The 23,802-nt window shown below is 40.6% G+C and overlaps 1 protein-coding gene across 5 annotated transcripts in view; it reads left to right on the top strand.

Annotated features, from left to right (window-relative positions):
* dlg3 (discs, large homolog 3 (Drosophila)) overlaps window positions 1–23,802 on the top strand; it is a 164,610-nt gene that overhangs the window by 106,370 nt on the left and 34,438 nt on the right. For all 5 annotated transcript variants that reach the window (XM_063000488.1, XM_063000491.1, XM_063000489.1 and 2 more), the window contains 6 exons: window positions 1,738–1,907; window positions 3,879–4,015; window positions 5,184–5,328; window positions 8,009–8,165; window positions 21,715–21,871; window positions 22,794–22,896. In XM_063000488.1, coding sequence (XP_062856558.1) covers window positions 1,738–1,907; window positions 3,879–4,015; window positions 5,184–5,328; window positions 8,009–8,165; window positions 21,715–21,871; window positions 22,794–22,896 — 869 coding nt within the window. The remainder of the gene's footprint in view (window positions 1–1,737; window positions 1,908–3,878; window positions 4,016–5,183; window positions 5,329–8,008; window positions 8,166–21,714; window positions 21,872–22,793; window positions 22,897–23,802) is intronic.

Here is a 23,802-nt window from a genome sequence, read left to right as displayed (position 1 = left end):
CGTTTGTCCATTTTTCCTGCTTCTAACATCAACTTTGAGGATAAAATGTTCACTTGGTGCCTAATATATCCCCCCACTAACAGGTGCCGTGATGAAGAGATAATCAGTGTTATTCACTTCACCTGTCAGTGGTCATAATGTTATGCCTCGTCAGTGTATTTCTGTTTTATTTTTACCTACTCACCTAATCAATCAGTCGAAGTCTGATGATTCTACTTGGGTCCAAAATTATTTGTTTATCTTATCATTGGGTCATTCCTACAATTAGGTGCCTTTTGTGTCCCCAGTCCTGATCATTGTATTTATTAAGTAAATTCTAAACAATGAAATAATTGACACTTTCAAATACTAAACACAATGTTTTCTACCCCCGCCCCCCCCTATAAAATTACTGTATACATACTGTTTTTATCTCTTAGACACCAGAGGTTTTCCCATGTTACCAGTACTGTACATTCTGATTTAGTGATGGATATATGAGGTTTAATCATGAAAACATCTCAGTCTTTCAATACTGTTTAAGTTTCTCTAAACCTTGGATTGTTTTTTCTTTTTGACGAGTTTCATTTTATTGCTGATTATAAGGGTTTTTCACACGTCCCTCAAGTTGCTGTTATTTCTTACTACTGTCTCTTAAAAATGAAGAGCTGTTTTGATGTTTTCCATCATTTCCTGGAACTCACATGATCTTTTTTGGAGGGAAAACAACTGTGGAAGATGGGTGGCTTATTAAACTCCTCATTTTACTGTTGTTTTTTCCACATTTTATCCTAAAAGTCTTATATGGTCAACCATAACATGTCCACCCTGGGATATATGAGAAAAAGATGATTTGATCATTTTAAAAACAATCATACTAAAAAGCACAGAATTCTTTGTCTGAATTCACTTTTATGCCAGCATGGTTTTGCTCACTCACTCGCTAGCTAATGGCTAATTTTATGTCAAAATGTCCACCCTGTTACAACCTTATACATAACAGGGTGGACGTCACAGTGTATATGAGGTGCATGAGTAATTTAGCTTGACCAATATTAGTTTGGAAAAGTATAACATGTCCTTTTTATAATACAACATGAAAAACAAATTAAAACTGTTTCATTTTCAAAAGGTTTTAAGGTCCAAAAGGCACCCAATCCCAGGAATGACCCCATTATATACCAGCATTCTGGAGAATGTCAAGTAGAGGAAAATAAGTAGAGGAAAATTAGTAGAGGAAAATAAGTACAGTCATGGCCAAAAATACTGGCATCACGTTGTTGTTTTTTTTAAATGCACCACATCTTCCAGTAAATTATTGCAATTAAAAATGCCTTGATATTCATGTTTATTTCTTGTGTTTGCATTAGAACAACATAAAACAAAAAAATTCAAACTGATTCCAGTCCAGACAGAACTAAAAAAAAGAACTGGATAAATGATTGGCACCTTCTCAAAATTAATTTCAGGTGTTGGGGTTGGGTTCTGGGCCACTGGCAAATTGTTGTTTCTCTTTTCTCTGTAATATTTCCCTTTTTTCTTTTTTTATTGTGCATTTAATTTGCATATACTGTTACAGTAGATGTTTTAATCTGTTGGGTAAACTCTAGCCTGTCTGACACAATATACACCTTGAAAGAACCTTGTTACGTTGCACCCCATTTGTACTAGCCTCAGGACTAAAAATAAGACAGCTATGTCATGCACTACAAATTAGTAAACAAGTGAAGTCGTGTGACCTTAGTCTCTATTTGTAAGGGTGAACGACTGCGTGCTGCGAGTGAACGAGGTGGATGTTTCCGAGGTGGTGCACAGCCGGGCCGTGGAGGCTTTGAAGGAGGCCGGACCTGTGGTTCGCTTGCTGGTGCGCAGGAGACAGGCTCCACCCGAAACCATCCTAGAGGTGAACCTTCTAAAAGGGCCTAAAGGTCAGTGCAAGTATCGATTTACAATCACACTGTTGTCACAAACAAATACTTACATTCTGGAGAGGTTAGTCCACTAAAAGTCCACAACATTTTATTGAAGCAACAAGCAAGTCTAATACGGCTGAATCATGATCATAAACTATAGATTCCTGTAATGAGCGAACATGCCATGGACATAGGCAGCATGGCTCGTTACGAACACGTTCTCCTGCCCTACCAAATTTGGCCAGCAGATGGACATGAATGGCCAGATGATTGAAGTGTCAGTGTAACAAGGCTGGATGCACTTTGCTATTGAATCGTGAGGCGAATCCACACACCTGCAAGAATAGAAATAGAACCCAGATGGAAATGCGTTAACCAAGGTAGAATAACACTGTAGCTAAAAAGTCACTAACAGGGGATAAAGGGGGATAATCACAAATAAATAAGGTGGCCAAATAAATTTTTAAAAGTAACAAATGGAAGACACAAAAGATCTGCTACCTGCAATGGAAAATGTGGATAGAACTGGGATAGTGCAGAACTGAGAACTGGACTTCACATTATGACAGGCTGCTCTGGCCATCTGTGACAAGCCAGCTCTCAGAAAAAATGAGCAGAACCCCTACTACACCACCTAGCGCACCCCGCACATAATATGGATTTACAGGTAGGGTATGCTCCAGAAATGGGGCTCATTGCCGCCTTCTGGGCAATCTGCTCTTCAAGAGTGGTGAAATTGTGAGGCCCAAAATGTTGCGATACCGGGGTGAGTTCCTGGCAGAAGACCAAACCGGATCGAGCGGCCCAGTGTCACGACTTCAGAAAAAAAGCAAGTGTACCAACATAGGAGCTGGCAAGTGTGAAAGGGAGAAACACCTCAAGCAAATTAACGCTTACAAGGCGCAATCGATCATCTGTGCCCTCGTGCCCCATTTGCTGGCAAACAATGGCAACACAGAAGGACACGATTCTTAAAATCGTTCAGTTGCCGAACCATTTTAAGCAGATGATCCACAATTTGTTTAAATCGCTTCAGGTGGGATTGTTTTTATATATCACGGATTCTCCTTCACTGTGTTGGCAACCTGCTCATTCTCTAGAACTGTGATGCTGGTCAAGTCCTGTTATCTTCTAGCATGGAATGCCAGATTTTCTTTATTTTCTTAGAACCTGGGTGAGGTTGTTGCAGATTCAGGCCTCATGACGGAACTGCCCTGGTAGAGCGAATTTTAATGTCCCTTTTCTGGGCGTGGCTGCCATCTCCAGCTGTCCTGAGGATATGCTATCCTCTTTTTTTCGAGAACTGGGTTGTCGCAGATGGCTGGATAGCCTGGCATATTGTGACAGTTGTTTCTTTGATACTCCTTTTCTATCCACTTTCTCCTTTGTAGGCTGTGGATGGTTTTGTGTCTTTCATGTGTTACTTTGTTGGCATCATGTGTTACTTTGTTTTCCATCATCCCTTCTTTGCTAGTGGCTTTTTAGTGGTGGGCTAGCGTAATAGACCGCTTTGCCACCTGAGGGCCTAAGTACAGTAACAAATATTTTAAAATAGAATCTCTCTGTGTTATGACTGTGACTGACGGTCGTACGGTAGTATGCCATCACAGCTAAAGTGTATGGCACATTTACCTCAGGAACCATAGTTCAAGTTTTTACATCATTTACTCCCAGTGGGTCTTTACTCCTCCCCACAGAACACCAATGTGAGATCAAATCAGTATACTAACTCCTCAGTATCACTTTGAGCTCTAAAGAAGACTGGAGCATCATTCCTCCAGTGCTGTCTTGAACCCATGGTATTGAATGACTAGTGCAATCCGAAATTATACTCCACACAGAAAGTTGGGTTAGTTGTGTTGGGTTATTTGTTATGTCAACATCTTTAAAAATCGGTAACAAATAGGATATTACGTTGCACAGGCAGTAAACTGATAGTAAGCGCTTGGATGCTGTTTCAGTGATTAATTTGTTGTTTTACCCTAGGCCTGGGATTCAGTATTGCTGGAGGTATTGGCAACCAGCACATCCCTGGAGATAACAGTATCTACATCACGAAGATCATCGAAGGCGGGGCCGCTCAGAAAGACGGAAGGCTGCAGACAGGAGATCGACTGCTGGCTGTAAGCAACCCACTCCACACTACTAATGAACGCTGCATACAGAAAACCTAGATTTTTATACAGTCACAAGGCGGCATAATAGACACCTTGCTGGCACTGAGCATTCCTAGTAAGTGTATAAGAGACAAGACGGCTAGAACAAAGAAGGCTTGGTAAAAAACTATCCTAAAATAATGTTGTTATCGTCCCAAGCTGTAGGCAGTGTGACTTTTGAAGATGCTCATGTACTTGCTGGGAATATAGCATTCCTAAATCAAAAAAGGACTCTCATTAACCAAGAAAATACTTTCCGTCTTATTAATACCTGCTATATTAGACGCAATCATATCTTTTTTATTGCTGTATTTGTATTTCTTCTATGTATACACAATTACATGGATTTGGTGTCCATGTGCAGTCAGTATGTTGGACAGTTCATTCACCCACAAAAAACATGCCTGTAACTAAGTCAGAAATTAAGTAAGTAGCGCACAGGTGGATATTCCGCTAGCACACCAGCACTGGGATTCTGAACTCCCCGAGTTTGAATCTCAGCCCTACTACCAGTCGGCTGGGCGCCCCTAGTGGACCTGCAGCAGACAAAGTTGGCCACTAAAGTCTGCTGGGTGGGAAAAGACCCTGGTTAGGAGCCCGAAGCGCCTGTAAAGAAGTGGAGGAACCTTGGGAACATGACTTTTTCGAAACCAGCCTCATGTTCAAATTTGCCAAAGTATGGGCTAATAAGAAGGGGTCGGTGGACTGCGCATGCCTCAGGCGGAGCATGTGTCAGGAAAATATACCTTCCTTGGTCATGATCGGGTTCTCCAGCAGTGGAAGACAAATTGGCTATGCTAAATTGAGAGAAAAAGGGGGGAAATGGCAAAAAAGAAAGAAATTAAGTAAATATATTCCCGCCCTGCACCCTGCTTTCCAGAGTAGGCTTTAAACTCACCACAACCCTGATCAGGATGAGGCAGTTACTAAAGATAAATAAATAGACACTAGTTTCGCAATACAGAAAGGAAACATGTTGCCTGTGCCCGGCATCGTCTTCCTATTGTGTGAAAGTTCCTCACGCTGCATGAGCCATCCGGTCCCCGCTGCCTTCCTTCCCATTCACTCGGACACAGTGACTGGGGTCACTGTCCAGACACCGGTTTACATGGTGTGTGTGTTTGTTTGTGTGCAGGTAAATAACATCATTCTGCAGGATGTACGTCATGAGGAGGCTGTCGCTGCTTTGAAGAACACTTCAGACATGGTCTATTTGAAAGTTGCCAAACCAGGACCAGTACACCTCAACGACATGTACGCACCTCCGGACTACTCCAGCAGTACGTACCAACTTTTGCCAGATTAGACTTTTAACATATGTAACCCAAATGTAAACATATTTACATATTACCATCCATCCATTTATCCATCCATCCATCCATCCATCCATCCATCCATCTATCTATCCAATATTGTGTTGGTCCCCCTTTTGCTGCCAAAACAGCCCTGCAACTGTGATGCACTGTGTATTCTGACACCTTTCTATCAGAACCAGCATTAACTTCTTCAGCAATTTGAACTACAGTAGCTCTTCTGTTGGAACGGACCACACGGGCCAGCCTTCGCTCCCCATGTTCATCAATGAGCCTTGGTCGCCCATGACCCTGTCGCCGGTTTACCACTGTTTCTTCCTTGGATTACTTTTGATAGATACTGACCACTGCAGACCGGGAACACCCCACAAGAGCTGCAGTTTTGGACGTGCTCTGACCCAGTTGTCTAGCCATCACAATTTGGCCCCTGTCAAACTCGCTCAAAACCCATTTTTCCTGCTACTAACACATCAACTTTGAGGATAAAATGTTCACTCGCTGCCTAATATATCCCACCAGATAATCAATGTTATTCACTTCACCTGTCATTGGTCATAATGTTATGCCTGGTCAGTGTATATACAAGCGATCTTCAAAAAGTTTCCGCACTTTTATATTTTGGTTGGAAATGGTGAGGGTGGGAGGAGTAGTAATTGGTCGTGTATGAGAGACTGAGAGAGAGCTTATAGTCCGGATTTATCACCATCTGATTTCCACCTTTTTGGATGCTCAAAGAAGCTCTAAGGGGAAGAAGATTTTCATGTGATGATAATGTCAAAGCAGTGGTACATCAGTGGCTATGCGCTTAAGCAAAAGCATTTTTTGCTGATGACATTAAAAAGTTGTGACGACGCTGGGAAAATGCATCAGAAGGTGACTGTAGAAAAGTGATGCAATTTGTTTTTAAAAGTCTTAATAAATAGAGTTTTAAAAAAAAGTGCGGAAACTTTTTGAAGAACCCTCGTATATATCTATATATATACACATGTACAGCAGTACAATGGAATTACTGTTCCGCATATCACAGCTGGTTTGGAAGCTGGGGTCAGAGCACAGGGTCAGCCATTGTACGGCGCTCCTGGAGCAGACAGGGTTAAGGGCCTTGCTCAAGGGTCCAACAGTGGGTGCATAGCAGAGCCTGGATTTGAACCGACAATCTTCCAACTGATAGCCCAAAGCACAATCCACTAAGCTACCACTGTCCACTGAAGATTGGATAAGCATGCGTCAAAGAACCCCCATCCCCCCCTAGTTTCTTGTTCATGTGTTTCATGTTTAAATGGGTTTTTAAACTCATACTCGACAGCAGCCAATTAAAACTCCTGCCCATTCGCTACCAAGTTAAATGGCACGTTTGGGTGTTTGTGTTTCCAAAAGTAGGTTCTTAAAAAGTACAAAAGAAGTATTTAGAAACATTAGAGAAGTAGGCTGTTTGCTTTAAGGCTGTTGTATTTTAGTGTTGTTGTATAACACTGCAGAGGTGTAGCGGTGGGTGTAGCGTGTCTACTCTGATTCCAGACTCCCACACTCTGCAGTGCTGCCTACCACACTGCTCCGTACACAAGCTTCCTCCTCCTCTCTCTCCTGCTGAGTGAGGAGGCGCTTAAAAATGTGAAATCTCACCTAAGCTCTGCCAAGCACCAACTGGCCACACACACACACACAAAATCACATATATACACTATATGGCCAAAAGTATATGAACACCTGACCATGAGCTTTTTGGACATCTTATTTCAAAAGCAAATGATATTAAAATTGTGTGACCTTTTTAATCTATGACAACAGCCCTCTTCTAAGAAGGCTTCTTCAGTTCTTGCAGACCCCTTCTTTTACGCCTGTGCTTCGGTGGATTCGCACACGCGGCTCATCCACTTCTGCACAGGCACCTTGGTCTGCTAACCAGGGTCCTTGCACAGCATTTGAAGACCCTATGCACTAAGTCCGATCATTTTCCCAGCTAGCAGACACAGTGGCCAATTTTTGTCTGCTGCAGGCACTGCCAATTGTGCCCACTAGATGGCGCCCAGCCGACCGGTATCAGAGCCAAGATTTGAACCAGGGTGTTCAGAATCGCAGCGCTGGCACTAGAGTTTCTTTTAACCAGGCTTTTCTTCTTTATAGCCTTTGCTTTGTGCACACTAGAGTAATACTGGAGCAGGAAAGGGCCTTCCCTTAACTGTTGCTGCAAACTTGGAAGCACATAATTTCCTTTATATTGTGGCGCCAGCGAGCAGGAAGGCGGGCGTCGGGGCCTCGAGTGAGCTGCCCTTGGCAGTTCTCTCAGTGGTTTAGGACGTACACTCATTCATTCACACATACATTCATACAACAGACAAACATATAAGCTACCTATCCAGCTCTCACCGCAGCCACCCAGTCTCCCACACTGGGATACACGCTGACGGTAAGCCTGGATACCACGGCTCCTCCCACTGACGCTACAATATAATTGATTTTAGTTACACGCCTGTTAGCAATTGTTGTGACTAAAACACATTAAATAAAAAAATTAGAGGAGGCGTCCAAATACTTTTGTCCATACGGTGTACATACTAAGTGTTTTCACAGACACATATACCCTGCATTAACCACTTCAGGACTAATCATCTCCCTTTACCCTCTACTGGTCTCGCCCTCCCTCCAGCCTTCCCCACCATGGTGGATAACCACGTCAGCCACAACTCCAGCATGGCGTACATGGGAGCCATGGAGCCCAAGCCGGTGTATCAGCCTCCCCAGGTCACCCCGTCACGTTATTCTCCAGTACCACGCCACATGATGGGCGAGGACGACTTCACCAGGTGAGATGTTTGCCTTTTTTATTTTACTTATGTTGCCACTGTTTCAATTATTACTGAGTATGTTTACATGTATACTATTATATGATCATCATATAATTATTGTCTGCTTGTGGGTACAACAAGGTAGGAAACACCCTGGACAGGTTGCCAGTCCATCACAGGGCAAACACACACAAACACACTCACTACAATTTAGTATGCCCAATTCACCTGACTGCTTGTCATTGGACTGTGGGAGGAAACCGGAGCACCCGGAGGAAACCCACACAGACACAGGGAGAACATGCATACTCCACACAGACAGGACTCTACCAGGGAATAGAACCCAGGAATATTTTGCTGTGAGGAGACTGAAGTGCTGAAGTGTGTTGTGTGTTTTTAATATGACAGATCTGCTTGGTCGCAAATATACACACAGTAGAGCTAATAATTTATTATATAACACTTTACTCCTTTTACCTCAATCAACTGCTTTATAAAAACCTCAGTTTGAAGATATCAGCGTATTTGCGGATACTTCTACTTATTAAAATGTGTTTATGGCTGTTGATGGTCATCAAAAAGCTATTCGCACTATTCTGGTTAAATATTTGATTACCTTTATTTATTACAGTCTACATGTTTTATATTTAGGGGAAATAAGGGCTTTAAAGCTCTTTCCAAAAGCCTAATTGTTGCCTGGTTTAGTGTTTTGGGCCATTGTACTGCTGGAAATTCTACTGTCTAAGAATCTTCTGACTGTTTGGTTTGAGTAAAACGTTCCTCCCTCATTATTCCGCAATGCACCGGTTTTATTGGCGACAAATTACTACCACCAATGTACCACCAACAGCTGTGGGTCTGGTGTTACTGGGTTCAAAGTCTCACATTTTCTCTTCCAAACATACTTTTGGTCATTTAGGCCCTGCGATGGATTGGTGTCCTGTCTGGGTGTGTTACCTCATTGCACCCAGTGATTTTGGTGACGCTGGACCTAGCGTGATGTTAAGCAGGATAATGTCTATGTGAATTTGTTCACCAAGCAGGCCTATCTTTTTTATAATAACGTTAATCACTGTGATTGTACATGTAAACATACTCATTTTGTTGTAAAAGATAGACAACATGTTAAGTTTGTTAAATATTTCCCACAATATTTTACTTTAGCACTATTTGTGGGTGTTGATAGATAGATAGATAGATAGATAGATAGATAGATAGATAGATAGATAGATAGATAGATAGATAGATAGATAGATAGATAGATAGATAGGTAGGTAGGTAGGTAGGTAGGTAGGTAGGTAGGTAGACAGAAGATAGATAAATGCTTTATTTATCCTGAAGGAAATTATTGGCCCCGGTAGCTGAACAAGAGCTATTACACATGTACAATTTGCATATATACAATATATGATACTCAACTAAAAGCAAAAGATTCTGAACTCCTCGGTTTGAAACTCGGTGTTGCCACCGGTCGGCTGGGCACCATCTAGCGGGCATTATTGGCAGTGCCTGTAGCAGACAAGTTTCTGCTATGGCGGGATGACCAGACTATGTGGGTGGGGTCTTCAAATGCTGTGTAAGGACCCTGATTACAGATAGAGAGGCGCCTGTGCAGAGTGCATAGGTGAAAAAGGGGTCCGCTAAGGGCTGCGCGCGGGTCGGAGGAGGCATGAGCAGCAATATATACACTTCGACTGCAATCAGGGATCCCCCAGCAGCGGAAGACAAATTGACTACGCTACATTGGGAGAAAATGGGAGAAAATGCATAAATAAAATAGAAAAAGAAAACAAATAGTAATACATACATATACATACACACACACAAACTGTAAAAAAAAAATATATATATGATATGAATTAATATATTTAATAGAAATAGTAATATAGACTACAACCGATATATAAAAATTTTAATATTAAAGGATTATATGTAGGTCTGATATGATGGTGTCAGTGTGTGCATGAGTTTAAGTCTGATTTACCGTTTATATTGATTCAATTCAATTCATAGACAACATAGACAAAGATAAATCACATGCCGTGGGTGAGGACTGAGAAGTATTTGTGAGATCTCTGTACCTCAGTGTGTACTGTGTGCTCTCATTTTAATGGCGTGTTTGTGTTCAAAACAGAAACACGTGAGAAACAAATGCACAGAGAGAATACTTCGGGATAGACGATTCTGTTATGAGTTGATTTAACTGTGAAAAACTGTCATAGCTTGTTGAAGGAGTTCAGCCTGAGAGCCAGTCCAGTCCTCACTGCCGCCGTCCAGTCCAGGCACACCACACCTTTACTCTAAGTCTTGTTTGTGCACACCAGTTTGTCTTTGGATGCATGTACACATGTCAGTGTTTCTGTCTCTGTCTGTCTCTTTCTGCTGTCTCCATGTGTCTAAGCCTCATTTACTGTGTGATTTCTGTACTTACTAGGCCCGAGCCCATTTACAGTGTCATCCAAAAAGGGGATACAAGCCCTCCCTCACCCCACTCATGCAGAGGGGGGAATGGCAGGTATTAACTTACTGCTTTGAACTTAGCCAACCCTAGACTAGTCTAGCTAACCTGACAGTCACCCTGTGTATTGCTATTCATTTGCATCCCCCCACCAGCACATTACTCCGGTTTTATACAGACGTGTTTGGCGGCTGTCTTTAGTGGCAGCTGGTGCTTTCTGATACGGGAGACGAACAGTTGTTGGTTATGGCAAATGGTAAGAACCATAAGCTTGGATCAGCATGGATTAATTGAACCACCTTTCTGTGTTAGATGTAGCAGAAAATAAACAACAAATACAATTAAATCCAAATAATTGTGGATGTAAATTAATTGTCTGTTAAAATGTTATAATCAATATCAATTTAAACTCACCATATGAAGTATATCTAAGTTTCTGTAGGGTGAAACTGCTAAAATGTCCAAAAGTGTGTAGATGCCCTTTCTCACTGGTGGATTTTGCTATTTCAGACACACTTATTGCAAAAAGGTTCACAAAATCAAGCCCACATTCATGCAGCCTCCATAGACAGTCATTTGCATTAGAATGGGTCAGATTAAAGACCCGTGTTACTCTGTACTTTCATAGGATGCCACCTCTTGAACAAGACAGTTCATCTGATTTTGCCCGGCTACTTTTGTGCCTTGTATGTGCTGCAATGTGGTAGGACACTCAGTCCTACAAAGCAGATTCCAAACTACCCTGAAACTAACATTAGTAAGAACAGTTTGTTGGACCCATATTAAATGAAAGCCTAAAACCATCTCGGTCAATCATATACACATGCCTGTGAGACTTGTTTTTCAGAATTTGGTTTTCCTTGCCACCATGACTGTTTCACAGCATATTACAACACAGTTTATGTGAAACTAAGATGCTATCCTATATACAGTAGCTCGTCTGTTGGATCGGTCCACACGGGCCAGCCTTCACTCCCCAAGTCTAACCATCACAATCTGGCCCTTGTCAAATTCATTCAAATCCTTACACATTTTTCTGCTTCTAACACATCAACTTTGAGGATAAAATGTTCACTTGCTGCCTAATATATCCCACCCAGTAACAGGTGCCGTGATGATGAGATAATCAGTGTTATTCACTTCACCTGTCAGTGGTCACGTTATGCCTGGTCGGTGTATAATTCACGGCCATGAAAATCGTGTCACGGACCGTGAAATGAGCCTTTTCCTGTGTAATATGCAATTTGTTATGAAATTCAAGCTTTAAAGTTTGTGTTTAGTGATTTAACATTTTCAAGTGCCTTATGTTTACTGGTTAGTTTGCACTGTGAGGTGGTCCTAGCAATCCTACAGCAATTCAGTTAGCAATCGGTTATTCAAAATTCAAGATGTCAAAGTCTAAAGCAGCTAAAAACACGACTCAGGTAACTGAGTTTAAAAAAACTCCCAAATGATTCTATAGATGTGGAGGAGGGTGCGTCAAAACACACACTGTCGCGAGATGTTCTAGGTTTACATTCAACTATTAAGGTAGGCTGTGCTGTGCATTGTAGCTTACATTCATTGTATCATTCAATGTACAGTATGAGTGTTATTTAATGAGGTCCGTGAATTAAGCACATTATCCCGTGAATTAATTAGGGCCCTAGTTATAACATACTGTATAACATGCTAGTCTTTATGCACTACCTGGGCTAGAATTGTAAAAAGTGTTACTTAGAGGCTGTAAAGCAGTTCAAATTCATTTACTCTTCACTGTCTGGTAGTCTGATAGACACAACTGGTTTTGGTATGTTTTAGGAGAACAATAGAGTTGGTATCTACAGTGACAAAGTAAAATTAGATAGACAAGTATTACCTGCCTGAGGCTGTTTAATGTTTTGGGTTGGACCTCTTAGTTTCATTCAAGGACACACACAGTAAGATTCTAAGAATGTGTTTGTTACAGAACTCATGCAGACAGTTAAGGATGGCTCTTTCTGTCTTAGCATGACCACACCTCATACACAAACAGAGGTTAATAAGGAAGTGGTTTGCTGACTTTGTTTTAAAAGAGTTTGACTGGGTTGCTCAGATCTCAGAGCTTATCTACAACCAACCACTTTGGGGTAAGTTGGAGGAACCACCGAAAGGCAGGGTTTATAGCCAAACATCACAATCCATCCATACTAATATTTTTTTTGATTGAATAATAATCTATGGGAAACCTTAACTAAAGCTTGTGGACAGTGGTAGCCTAGTGAGTAGACCTTTGGGCTATCTACCAAAAGGTTAGATAATCCCAGCTCTGATATTTAGCCACTGTTGGGCCCTTGAGCAAGGCCCTTAACCCTCACTCCAGGGGTGTCGTACAATACACCTGTATATGTATACATGACAAATAAAGGCATTCTAAAGGCATTCTATTCTATTCCATACTAAAAGAATGAAAAAGGGGGTCAACTTCATATTAAGATGAACTTATTGGCTTTTTTTAAAGAGTGAACACTGTTAGTGCAGCAAAATTTTGGAGCAAACTCCACATAATGACCATTACCCGTTCAGACCAGAAGCCATGCATTGCGTCAAAGTGACTGGCCGTCATTCATTTTTAATTATAGCTGGCGAATTCAGGAGGCATAAAGAAGAATAGCAACACAAAGTGGGTGGAGTCAGTGAGATGAAAAAGTTGAGCAAAATGTAACTTCATGCAAATTATTAGCGAAGCGATGTGGAATTGAACATTATTTCTGCCACCATGGCAGACAGTGATGGATATTTACAGGGATGAAATTAATAGACATGTTTACATTTGAATTAGTATTATTCCTCATACCGTATGGATTTTTCAAATACAGCTGTACCGTAGCATAGCTAATACAACCGCTGTAGGATTCAGCAAATCATATAATATTGTTTGCCACTAAAAGCGCTAGGGAGCGCCGTACAGATTAGATACAGCTACCGAGTTAGCCAGGTAGTGTTAGCATGACAGTGTTAACAGATGAGAGAGGTTTCCTCAGTATGGTGGAAAAAATAAACAAAAACAGATGGAGGATAAAGAGAGGAAGACCAAATATGCACCGGAAGAACCTGCCAAAGAAATTGTACTGATTCCATCATATATTGTTATTTTGTGGGGCCAAGCAAAGCTTATAGTACTCAAAAACCTTTATTATATACATGGTGAAATTAAAACTTTTTATATTCTATATACTTATGACAGTAGAATCAGCCACAGACATATAAAAAGTCCTAGTCATACAAAAAAAAAAACATATCGTGATACACGTGAATTTTTGGTCATACCGCCCAGCCCTAATTTGAACTGCCATGTGCCATCTGGCCAATCTACCATAAAGGCCTGATTGGTGGAGTGTGTTAGCAATGGTTGACCTACTGGATGGTTGAAAACTGGATGAAAACTGGGTAGAAAGCAATCGGATTTGTATCTGATCTGTGGTCAGATTGTTTATTGTATACACTCTGTAGATACTAGTCAGTAAAGTACGCTGGACTGTTTTTGCTGATGTGAAAACAGGGCGAGATGATTTGGGCGACAAAAGGCGAAAAATCGCTCTTGGTCTGAACGTAGGTCTAGTGGAGTGGTGTAGATCAGCGTTTCCCAACCTTTTTTGCACCACGGACTGGTTTCATATAAGATATAATTTCACGGACCGGCAGGGAAGGGAGGATTTAATAATATTGCTCACAAACAATGTAAAATGAGCTTTTTTTGCTGCAACAGGATGCTGCTCCCACCTAGGGGTGACAATAAGACAATAACACCCAAAATAGAAGCAGTGAAAACTGCTTTTCTAGCGATCTCTAAATATTCATTCTTTCTGTGCAGCCTGGTAATAAATAGCACACGGCCCGGTACCGGTCCGCATCCCGGTGGTTGGGGACCACTGGTGTAAATTCATTGTGCAGGTACAAGGTGTGTGCAACTCAAAGTCATCCCCAACCTCAAACCACCACCATAAAACTTTTACTCATGAAGTAAATCAAAGACCCATTTGAATTAGACTTGAATAAGCAGTATCATACCTGACATCATTTAAACAAACAAACACATCAAGCTATGTGAGGTCATCCTTTGGTGTTCTTGCCTCATCCACCTCAGATGTTTTGTTGTCCATGTGCAATGCTGAGTGTGTTTGTTCTCCCATACAGTGTGGTTTAACAGAACTGTCTGTTCATGAAGGGAACACAAAAAAGGAAATACACCCTGTGGGGGTCGGTATCAGTTGTGGTCTATGTGGAGAAACCTGTATTATTGGATTGTACTGTTTGCTCAGTACACATACAGTACACGGCATACTGTGCAGTTACACCGTGCTGAAGTCATTCATGAGTCACAGTGAGGAAAAAATGAGCGTGAAATTAGTCTTCCTTTATAGCTCACATTCTGAAAATGTCACTGTGTGTCTTAGGGCTTTTATGCTATTGTCATTCTACCGTTACTATCACTGTGGAAATTATACATGTAGTAATTAATAAATTCATTATGTATAAATACAATTTAAGAGACAGATTATAAGATCTCTTCCATCAGCACAAGCTATGACGTAAAAACACATCTGTGATGAAACTGCATCTTCAGAAAAAGTTATGGAGTTATTAGCAGTTAGCTATATGTAAAGTTGTTAGGGACATTTCCAGGGGCAATAGTATGTATATAAATATATATATATATATATATATATACTGTATATACAGTATATATGGGTATATATATATTGTGGCGCCGGCGAGTAGGAAGGAAAGCGTCGGGGCCGCGAGTGAGCTGCCCTTGGCAGTTCACTCAGTGGTTTTGGACAGACACTCATTCATACACACAGACATTCATACAACAGACAAACATATAAGCTGCCTATCCAGCCCTCACCGCAGCCACCACATCTCCAACACTGGGATACACGGCCACGGTGAGCACAGACAGCATGGCCGCAAGGGCTTCTGGGTAAAGCCCGTGGCGGCCCCCTAGCGGTGACGCTACATTGCCCCCTCCCTAATGGTCAACCGACCCGGTGACCAACTCACCAGCGTTCACTGGGTGGCTCCTCGGCCGGACCGCACCCCATTACACTGCCGAGCCGTCGTTGTACCCACTGCTGCGCCTGGCTTACTGGAACACCACACTGACCCGATCAGTGGGCAGGGCACAAAAAGACGAACACGTCTTCTCAGCCGCCAGCAACACATGCCCCCGCAGCAGCACCTGGGCTAGCGCAATCGCACAGTTCGGGCATATTGGCCCACCGAACCACCAGAGCCACCCAAACGCCACAATCCCACTTCTGACACCAATGTGGCACCGGCGAGTAGGAAGGAGAGTGATTTGAGACACACTCATTCACACACACATACATTCATACAACAGACAAACATAAAGGCTGCCTATCCAGCCCTCACCGCAGCCACCACATCCTCAACACTGGGATACACGGTCACGGTGAGCACGGCCGCAAGGGCTTCTGGGTAAAGCCCATCACAATATATACTGTATATATATGCAAGGGAACAGATAGCCGGTGTCGTTATCAGTAGTGATGTGGACAAAGTCTGTGATTGGACAGGACTGTTTGTTCAGAGTACACACACAGTACACTGCAGACTGTTCAGTTCCACTGCACCGATGTGTTATGTCACTCTGACTACAAAAACATACATTTAACTAGTGGTTCTTTATACCTTGTAATAAAAAAAATAGTCACTATAGCTTCTAACTTATTTTCATTCTAAACTGTGGAAATTTTTGGCAACTATAACCAAGCTCCTGAATTTAAACTGTTAATCATTTATCACACCTAGTTTATTCTTAGCTGTTCCAAGGCTTGAAATATCTTCAACAGGCGGTAGCGGCAGAGTCAGATGAGAATAGTGTGCCGTAAGAGAGAGAACAGTGGTATTAACCCGAAACCTTTAACAGTCTCAAAAAAGATGAACGGGGTGTTATATAGTCATGGAAGACATGGACCTGTAAGCCCGCCAAAGACAATGTGTGTCCGAGTTTCCCAGAGAGAGTTGTGTGTTTGTAGAGACGTGTCTGCTATGTCCACAATTAATCACTCAAGCAGAGCCAATTACTGTGAGCACAGAAAGAGAGAAAGCGAAAGAGCGCTGGGTGCACCGGGGGCAGAGTGACCCAGTAAACCTCAAACCCTGCGGCCCCATCTTCAGCAGTAAGGTTGAGAATTTTAGCCCGCACTACAATCGAGCTGGGGGAGGGTGTTTGCCACGAACATTACCAGAAAGAAACACAACATGGAAGACGTGGAACAGTCTGTGAGAAACGAGCGAGATGAAATGAATTCTGTACACCGCAGAACCATTTACATTTTTGGAACAGATAAAAAGGCAGTGGAGGAAGAAGAGCAGGCCCATAATTTGAACAAGGACTTGATAGCTGTTTACGTAACCTTTGGAATTTAATCCATTCTTTTTTGTCCCTACTGTTATCTTGCATTTTTCGTACTCGCATGATGAGTTCTAAAGCACGATGTGGCTAAGCTTGATGTACAGACATGATCTACATGTACCATGAAGATAAGGCATGTGCTAATTACAGTGGTACCCTGAAACTCAACGTCAATTGGTTCTGGGAGTGGCGTTGAGTTTAAAAGGTGTTGAGTTTCAACGTTTTTAGTTTTTTTTACCATAAGTATGTATGGGAAACCTGTTAATGCATTCCATGCTCCCGTGGACTTGCATATATTTTAGGCTAATGTAAAATAATGGGTTTGTTTTTGACACTTATACACTGAAAATAACACAATTATAATATAAAAACACTGAAATAAAAAGCTGATTCTTACAATTTTTCAGAATCTCGAGCTATAACACAAGTTTAAAAGTGAAACAGTGAGGAAAATCCAGCTAAACACAAATACATACATGTGGACGTTTTTAGAGTGATTCTGATGGTTATTCCACACAAACGCAGTTTCGTCTCATATTCACACTTTGATTACGTTTTACTGCACCGGTCAAGCCGAGCGCTAAACAAAGCGACTGTTCATTGTTTATTTGAAATTAAAAACAATACATTTAAAAAAACAAACAAATTGAACACGTTGAGTTTAAGGGAAACGTTCAAATTTCTTCAAATTTCTTGATGAAGGGCGTTGAATTTCAAAGATTTTAAGTTTAGGGGACGTTGAGTTACAAGGAACCACCTTACTGTATTCAGACACTTTTAAGAGACAGCGTTCATGAGTATTATCTTTGTATCAATGCCCATGTTTTAAAAGTGATCATCCACTGTTGGTCATATACTGTAGATCTACTGGGAAAAAAGGTCCTTGTCTTTCCAAAAGCTTGTCGTCTAACATTCAGCAGTAATAGCTATTAATTTAACTAGGAAAATCTGGGCAGATAATTTTAGTGGACAGCCCACTGGCACAGTTGCTGCATAGCAACATGGGTTCTAGAAACACTTGTCTCTCAAGTCCATCACTCTTCTCCTAACAAGATTTGGCATCTGTGAAATATCATTGGAAAAATTGGCTAGAATTGAGCACAGCCACTTCCACAATTTTTTTCAGACAGTAGGATTTGTTGTTGCAGCAGCACGGAGGTTTGGCCTTTCCTCTGACAGACATGATTGGTTGTGTGTGTTGAGTGTCCAAACAGGCTGGTGGCACCACAAAGTCTCTAACTTGCTTTGTTTATAAGAGACATCCATTTTAGAGTTTTTGGCTTATCTGCCACCCAAGTTAACAGTCCATTTAAAGTGCATTAGTGTTCCATCAGCAGAGAAGTTTGGGGACTTGGGATGACCAGAGCATCTTTAAATAATTGAAATAATTGCATAGATTCTTTAAAATCTGTCTTAAAATGTTTTAAAATGACATTCAAATGATTTAAATCCCTTTTGATAACAAAGGTGCGCTAATGCCTCCCAATAAACAATGCTCTGTTTTAGATCAGGGTGAACTGAAAGTAAGTAAGGGTGTGTAAGAGTTAAATCTCAATGCTCTTGACGAAGCGAGTGCTAAAGTGCTAAAGGGGTGCTGTTTCCCATCACACCCATACAGCAAGAAAATTCCACACACTTACAGACAGACACACACACACACCATACCAGAGATGGGACAGGGATGTAGACAGTCAGAGTAACATATTTACAGCCAGTTTGGAGTAGTTGGTGGCTGGAACCATGTTCACTGTGAACATCTCGTCTTCTGTGCCACTGGTACGATTTAATCTGGAGAGACAAGGAAAGAAGCAGGTCTCCTTTCTGACCCAGGACAGGATCTTCAGGTAATTGTGTGCAGTTCCCTTTGTATGCCATGCAGTCTAGATTTGTTTAGAAGGGGTTTTGAGGATTTCAGATGCTTTGCTAATATGTTTTCATAATCTGAGTGCTAAGGAACCTTATAACTGTTTGGCTTGTTGGCTAGATGTGCTAGAAGTAAAACTGTTACTAAGAACCTTATTTAGTAATATTGAGCGATACCTTGCAGCTGGCATTGTTAAATTATCCAGCATTTTAAGCTTACTTCATATAAGCTCTGTACAACCTACTTATTGTATCAATGTAATGACTTAATACGCACTATAAAAGGAATTTATTTAGATGTATTGTGTAATATATACAGTACACATTTCTCTGTGCACATGCTGTTCTGTAAAAGTATTGTTAGCTGATTACCCAAGGCACTGTCCTTGGAATATTTTGTAAATAACGTTTGCCGTTTCTCCACTGTCTGCAAGCTAAATGTTTGTTTGAAGCATTCAGATCTTCAAAAGGAAAGTAGTCTGTCATTGATTAGATTTACTGTAATCAGCAGTAGAAAGCACAAACAGAATGTAAATGGTTTATTAGATTGCTGTCCATGTACCAAACTGGTATCACTAAAATGGAAAACATGAAAACCACAATGAGGACAGAACGCAAAGAGTTTTGACATGTCTTTGGTATATTTGAGTAAGCGTATGATTGTGTCTGCCTCTGGCCATGCTTTCACTGTGTTTGATCCTTACTGGGAGTCCTTGGGAGGCCAGGCCTGAGCAATCTGGAATGCTTTTGCATGCAGATGAGTAACCAAAGCTAGAACAGGGTTAGTCAAGCATGAGGCAGAAATGGGCTTCAGCTGTGTATAATGTGTATAGTTTGTGTATGTTGAGCTTAGTGTAAAATTAATGCATCTCTAAAATATTGTGTTGCAACCAGAGCGTTGTTTTAAGTGACGCCACAATTGATCATGGTTTCTTTTGCTTCGCTGACTTTGTATATTCAGGGTAAAATACAGTTCTGGTATTGTTTTACTGGTTGTATCAAATTTAATACATGTTTATCACATTCAATATATGGTTGAATTCAAAAGTTCATATACACTTGTAACAGATACACAGCCATAACATAAAAACCACCCCTTGTTTCTACACTCACTGTCCATTTTATCAGCTCCACTTACCATATAGAAGGACTTTGTAGTTCTACAATTACTGACTGTAATCCATCTGTTTCTCTGCATAATTTTTAACCCGCTTTCATGCTGTTCTACAATGGTCAGGACCCCCACAGGACCACTACAGAGCAGGTATTATTTAGGTGGTGGATCATTCTCAGCACTGCAGTGACACTGACATGATGGTAGTGTGTTAGTGTGTGTTGTGCTGGTATGAGTGGATAAGACACCTAGTTGGTCCACCTTGTAGATGTAAAATCAGAGACGATCCCTCATCTATTGCTGCTGTTTGAGTTGGTCATCTTCTAGACCTTCTTCAGTGGTCACAGGATGCTGCCTACGTGGCGCTGTTGGCTGGATATTTTTGGTTGGTGGACTATTCAACAGATGTGTTTAAAACCTCCAGCAGCACTGCTGTGTCTTATCCACCCATACTAGCACAACACACAATAACACACCACCACCATGTCAGTATCACTGCAATGCTGAGAATGATCCACCACCTAAATAATACCTGCTCTGTGGGGATCCTGACCATTGAAGAACAGGGTGAAAGCAGGTTAAATAAGCATGCAGAGAAACAGATGGACTACAGTCAGTAATTGTAGAACTACAAAGTGCTTCTATATGGTATGTGGAGCTGATAAAAAGGACAGTGAGTGTAGAAACAAGGAGGTGGTTTTTATGTTATGGTTGATCGGTGTACGTGTAACATACATGAAATCTATTATGAAGTCTTTAAACTGCTATGACATACACATTCCTTACAATGAAGAATTATTGAGTACTTTTGACAAATAATATCTAAAATAAATAAAATAAAATCTAAAAGTGTGTTTCACTTACATACAGCTCTACAACTTTAAGCCAATTACACTCTGTTGTCAGATTATTAGTAGATTGACTTGGTCTTTGATTGTCCCTGACTAATACAAACTAGGCTTTTTAGCTCTTAACGATTTGCTGTTAGCTATGTGCTATGTGCTAACTTTAAATATTTCAAATTGTACACTAAGTATTTTACATTACCATTAAAGAACATAGGACTGAGAATGCAAACAATGTAAACAGACTAATGCTACGTCCACTCATTTATATCTGTTTACACTACTATGGAATGAGTAGTTGTTTACATGCTATCCTGTTAGCTCTGGCTAGCATTTATGCTAGCCTGAATAAACTGTAGTTATTATAATATGTTTGGCTTATATTGACAAACTGCCAAATCAATAATATAAATGGAACTGAAATTCTATTTTTATCATATGTATTGTATTATTATTGGGATTGTTACTAATCCAATATATTGATGCATGTAATTCTGTTCAGATGCAGCCAAAGTAGTGAATGCTATTTTTTAATCTTCTGTCTATGCTGATTACCATAAATATAAATGTGAACTAGTGAAATTACAGGAGGTTAGTGGATGGCAGAAAAGTTTTAAAAGTTTAAAATGACAATTTCATGAGTGCCTTAAAACATTCGATAGAAATCACCTTCTGGACTGTGAACCTGTGAGATGTTGAAAGTAAGGTTCATTTTAAACATGTGTAAGGCCTACTGCTTCACACTGTCCAACAATCCTTTCTCTATTAGGTACACCTCCTCCTCTCTTTTTGTGTTGCACCGCAGTCTTTGTTGTTCCCCTCTCTGTACTGTTAGCTGATTTAATCTATACTCCATGTTCTGAAGTTGTTGCTTTGTTTGGCAGGGAACCGCGAAAGGTCCTGCTGCATAAGGGCTCCACAGGACTAGGATTCAACATAGTTGGTGGAGAAGATGGAGAAGGAATCTTTGTATCTTTTATCCTGGCGGGAGGACCCGCTGACCTGAGTGGAGAGCTGAGAAGGGGTGATCGCATCCTTTCGGTTAGTAATTGTTAATAATATTTAACTATTGACATTAAAACACTAGGGTGTCTTTATTGCACACAAATACCCAAACATAGCTTATACACTTGGTGAAAATGATCTTCTAGATATTTGACACCAATGTGAAATTTCATCTGTTTTGTTCCTGTAATGGAAGCCAGTATTAATTGGAAGCCAGATTGTCTTACTTTGGTTGATTAATGGCATACAAAAAATTTTGCTGGCATGGATTTCCAATGAAACTTGATCCAGTTTTTAAATGTCACTATACAAATGTACAAATATACAAATTCACATATAATTATTTATATACACTCACTGAGCACTTTATTAGTTACGCCTATTATCTGGTAAGTGCATGGATTGATTATTTTAAAGGATACAGCTACAATACAGATGAACTTTGTAGGTATGCGATTGCAGACTGTAGCACATCTGATGCTCTGTACACTTTGTTATCCCCCTGTACCCTTTTTGTCAATCGAAAGGGTCCCTCAGTGACTAGATGTTATTTGGGTGGTGGACCATTCTCAACACTGCAATGACACTATGTTGTACTGGCAAGAGTGCATCAGGTGCAGCAGTGTTGGGATTTTTAAACACCTCAATGTCAGTCCATCAGCGTCTTGTGATCAGAAGGTGTCCACTGAGTGAAGATTAACCCACACTGTGCATGAACAGTTAATGAATAATCTAAATAAACAGCATAGAGTAACTATACAAGGTATGTGTTCTTCATGAAGAGGCCAGTTTTAAAAATCCCAACAACACTGCTGTACCTGATACACTCATACCAGAACAACACAGTACCATGTTGTAGCCATCTAGTGCCACCTAATAAAGGAACTAGAATATATGTTGTTAAAGAAATTGCATAAAGCTTTTTAATCAAAGTGATTTTTCTGATCCATCATATTAGGTGAATGGTGTGAATGTTCGAAATGCCACTCATGAACAGGCTGCAGCTGCACTGAAGAGAGCTGGTCAGACAGTCACCATCATTGCTCAGTACAGACCTGAAGGTACAGCTGCTGTTTATTCTTCTTTTAAACTGAATTAGTTAAGCAGGATGCAAATGAAAGACAAATGATACAAAACTACAACTGTAGTTTAATAGTAATTTACTCCTGTGTAAAAAATGGACCAAACCCACAATGGTAAAACAGTAAGCTTTTAATTGTCTTGGCCAGTACGTAGATGATTCAAATGGCAATTTGAATTTGCAATAGGGAAATGGGAATGGAAATTAGTAGATTGGCAGTAAAAGTCAAAAAAGCCAAAAAATAGATATCATTATTTAAATATTGCTCCTATCACTAGTTATGCAAAGCTTATGCATAACTGGCTTAAGTTTAATGACCCAGCTAACAAGCTCATCTTTTGCTATACATGTAAATGATTTGTATGGATGCTGTGACAAGACAGATTAAATTAGCAGTTATGAATAAAAAAGTGCACTTTATGAAAGCTGCAGATAAATTGTGCAGCTTGAATAATTTCCTGGTATATTTAGTGTGATAGTAAATGGTTGGTGGTTTTTTTTACTAGGTAGTTGCTATTTTGTTGGTGGTGGCTACAATGTTGCTAAGCAGTTGCTATGTACAAAAAAAAACTATTGTATTATTTAGTTAAAACCAAATAATATTTTGCCTTTGTAATGGTTTAATTTAATATAGATCTAGATTAAAAATGCAAATCATTAACGTATAGTGGGTAGTGGTTGTTCTGGTACCCCAAGGTTTAATAACCATTTACTGTGGGGGTGTTTGCTATGGTATTCAGGTGGTTGCCAAGAGTGTTGCAACACTATATGGACAAAGGCACACCCCTTCCGTTTCAGCCATAACAATTGCTAAAAGGTGTAGAAAGCAATTATATGCTTCCAATTTTGCAGCAACTGTTTATGGGAGGCTATTTCTGTTCAAGAA

This window comes from Trichomycterus rosablanca, chromosome 8, assembly GCF_030014385.1.
Source record: "Trichomycterus rosablanca isolate fTriRos1 chromosome 8, fTriRos1.hap1, whole genome shotgun sequence".
In the NCBI taxonomy this organism is placed as follows: domain Eukaryota; kingdom Metazoa; phylum Chordata; class Actinopteri; order Siluriformes; family Trichomycteridae; genus Trichomycterus; species Trichomycterus rosablanca.
The sequence above is the reverse complement of the archived record's forward strand: the minus strand, read 5'-3'. Positions and strand labels throughout refer to the sequence as shown.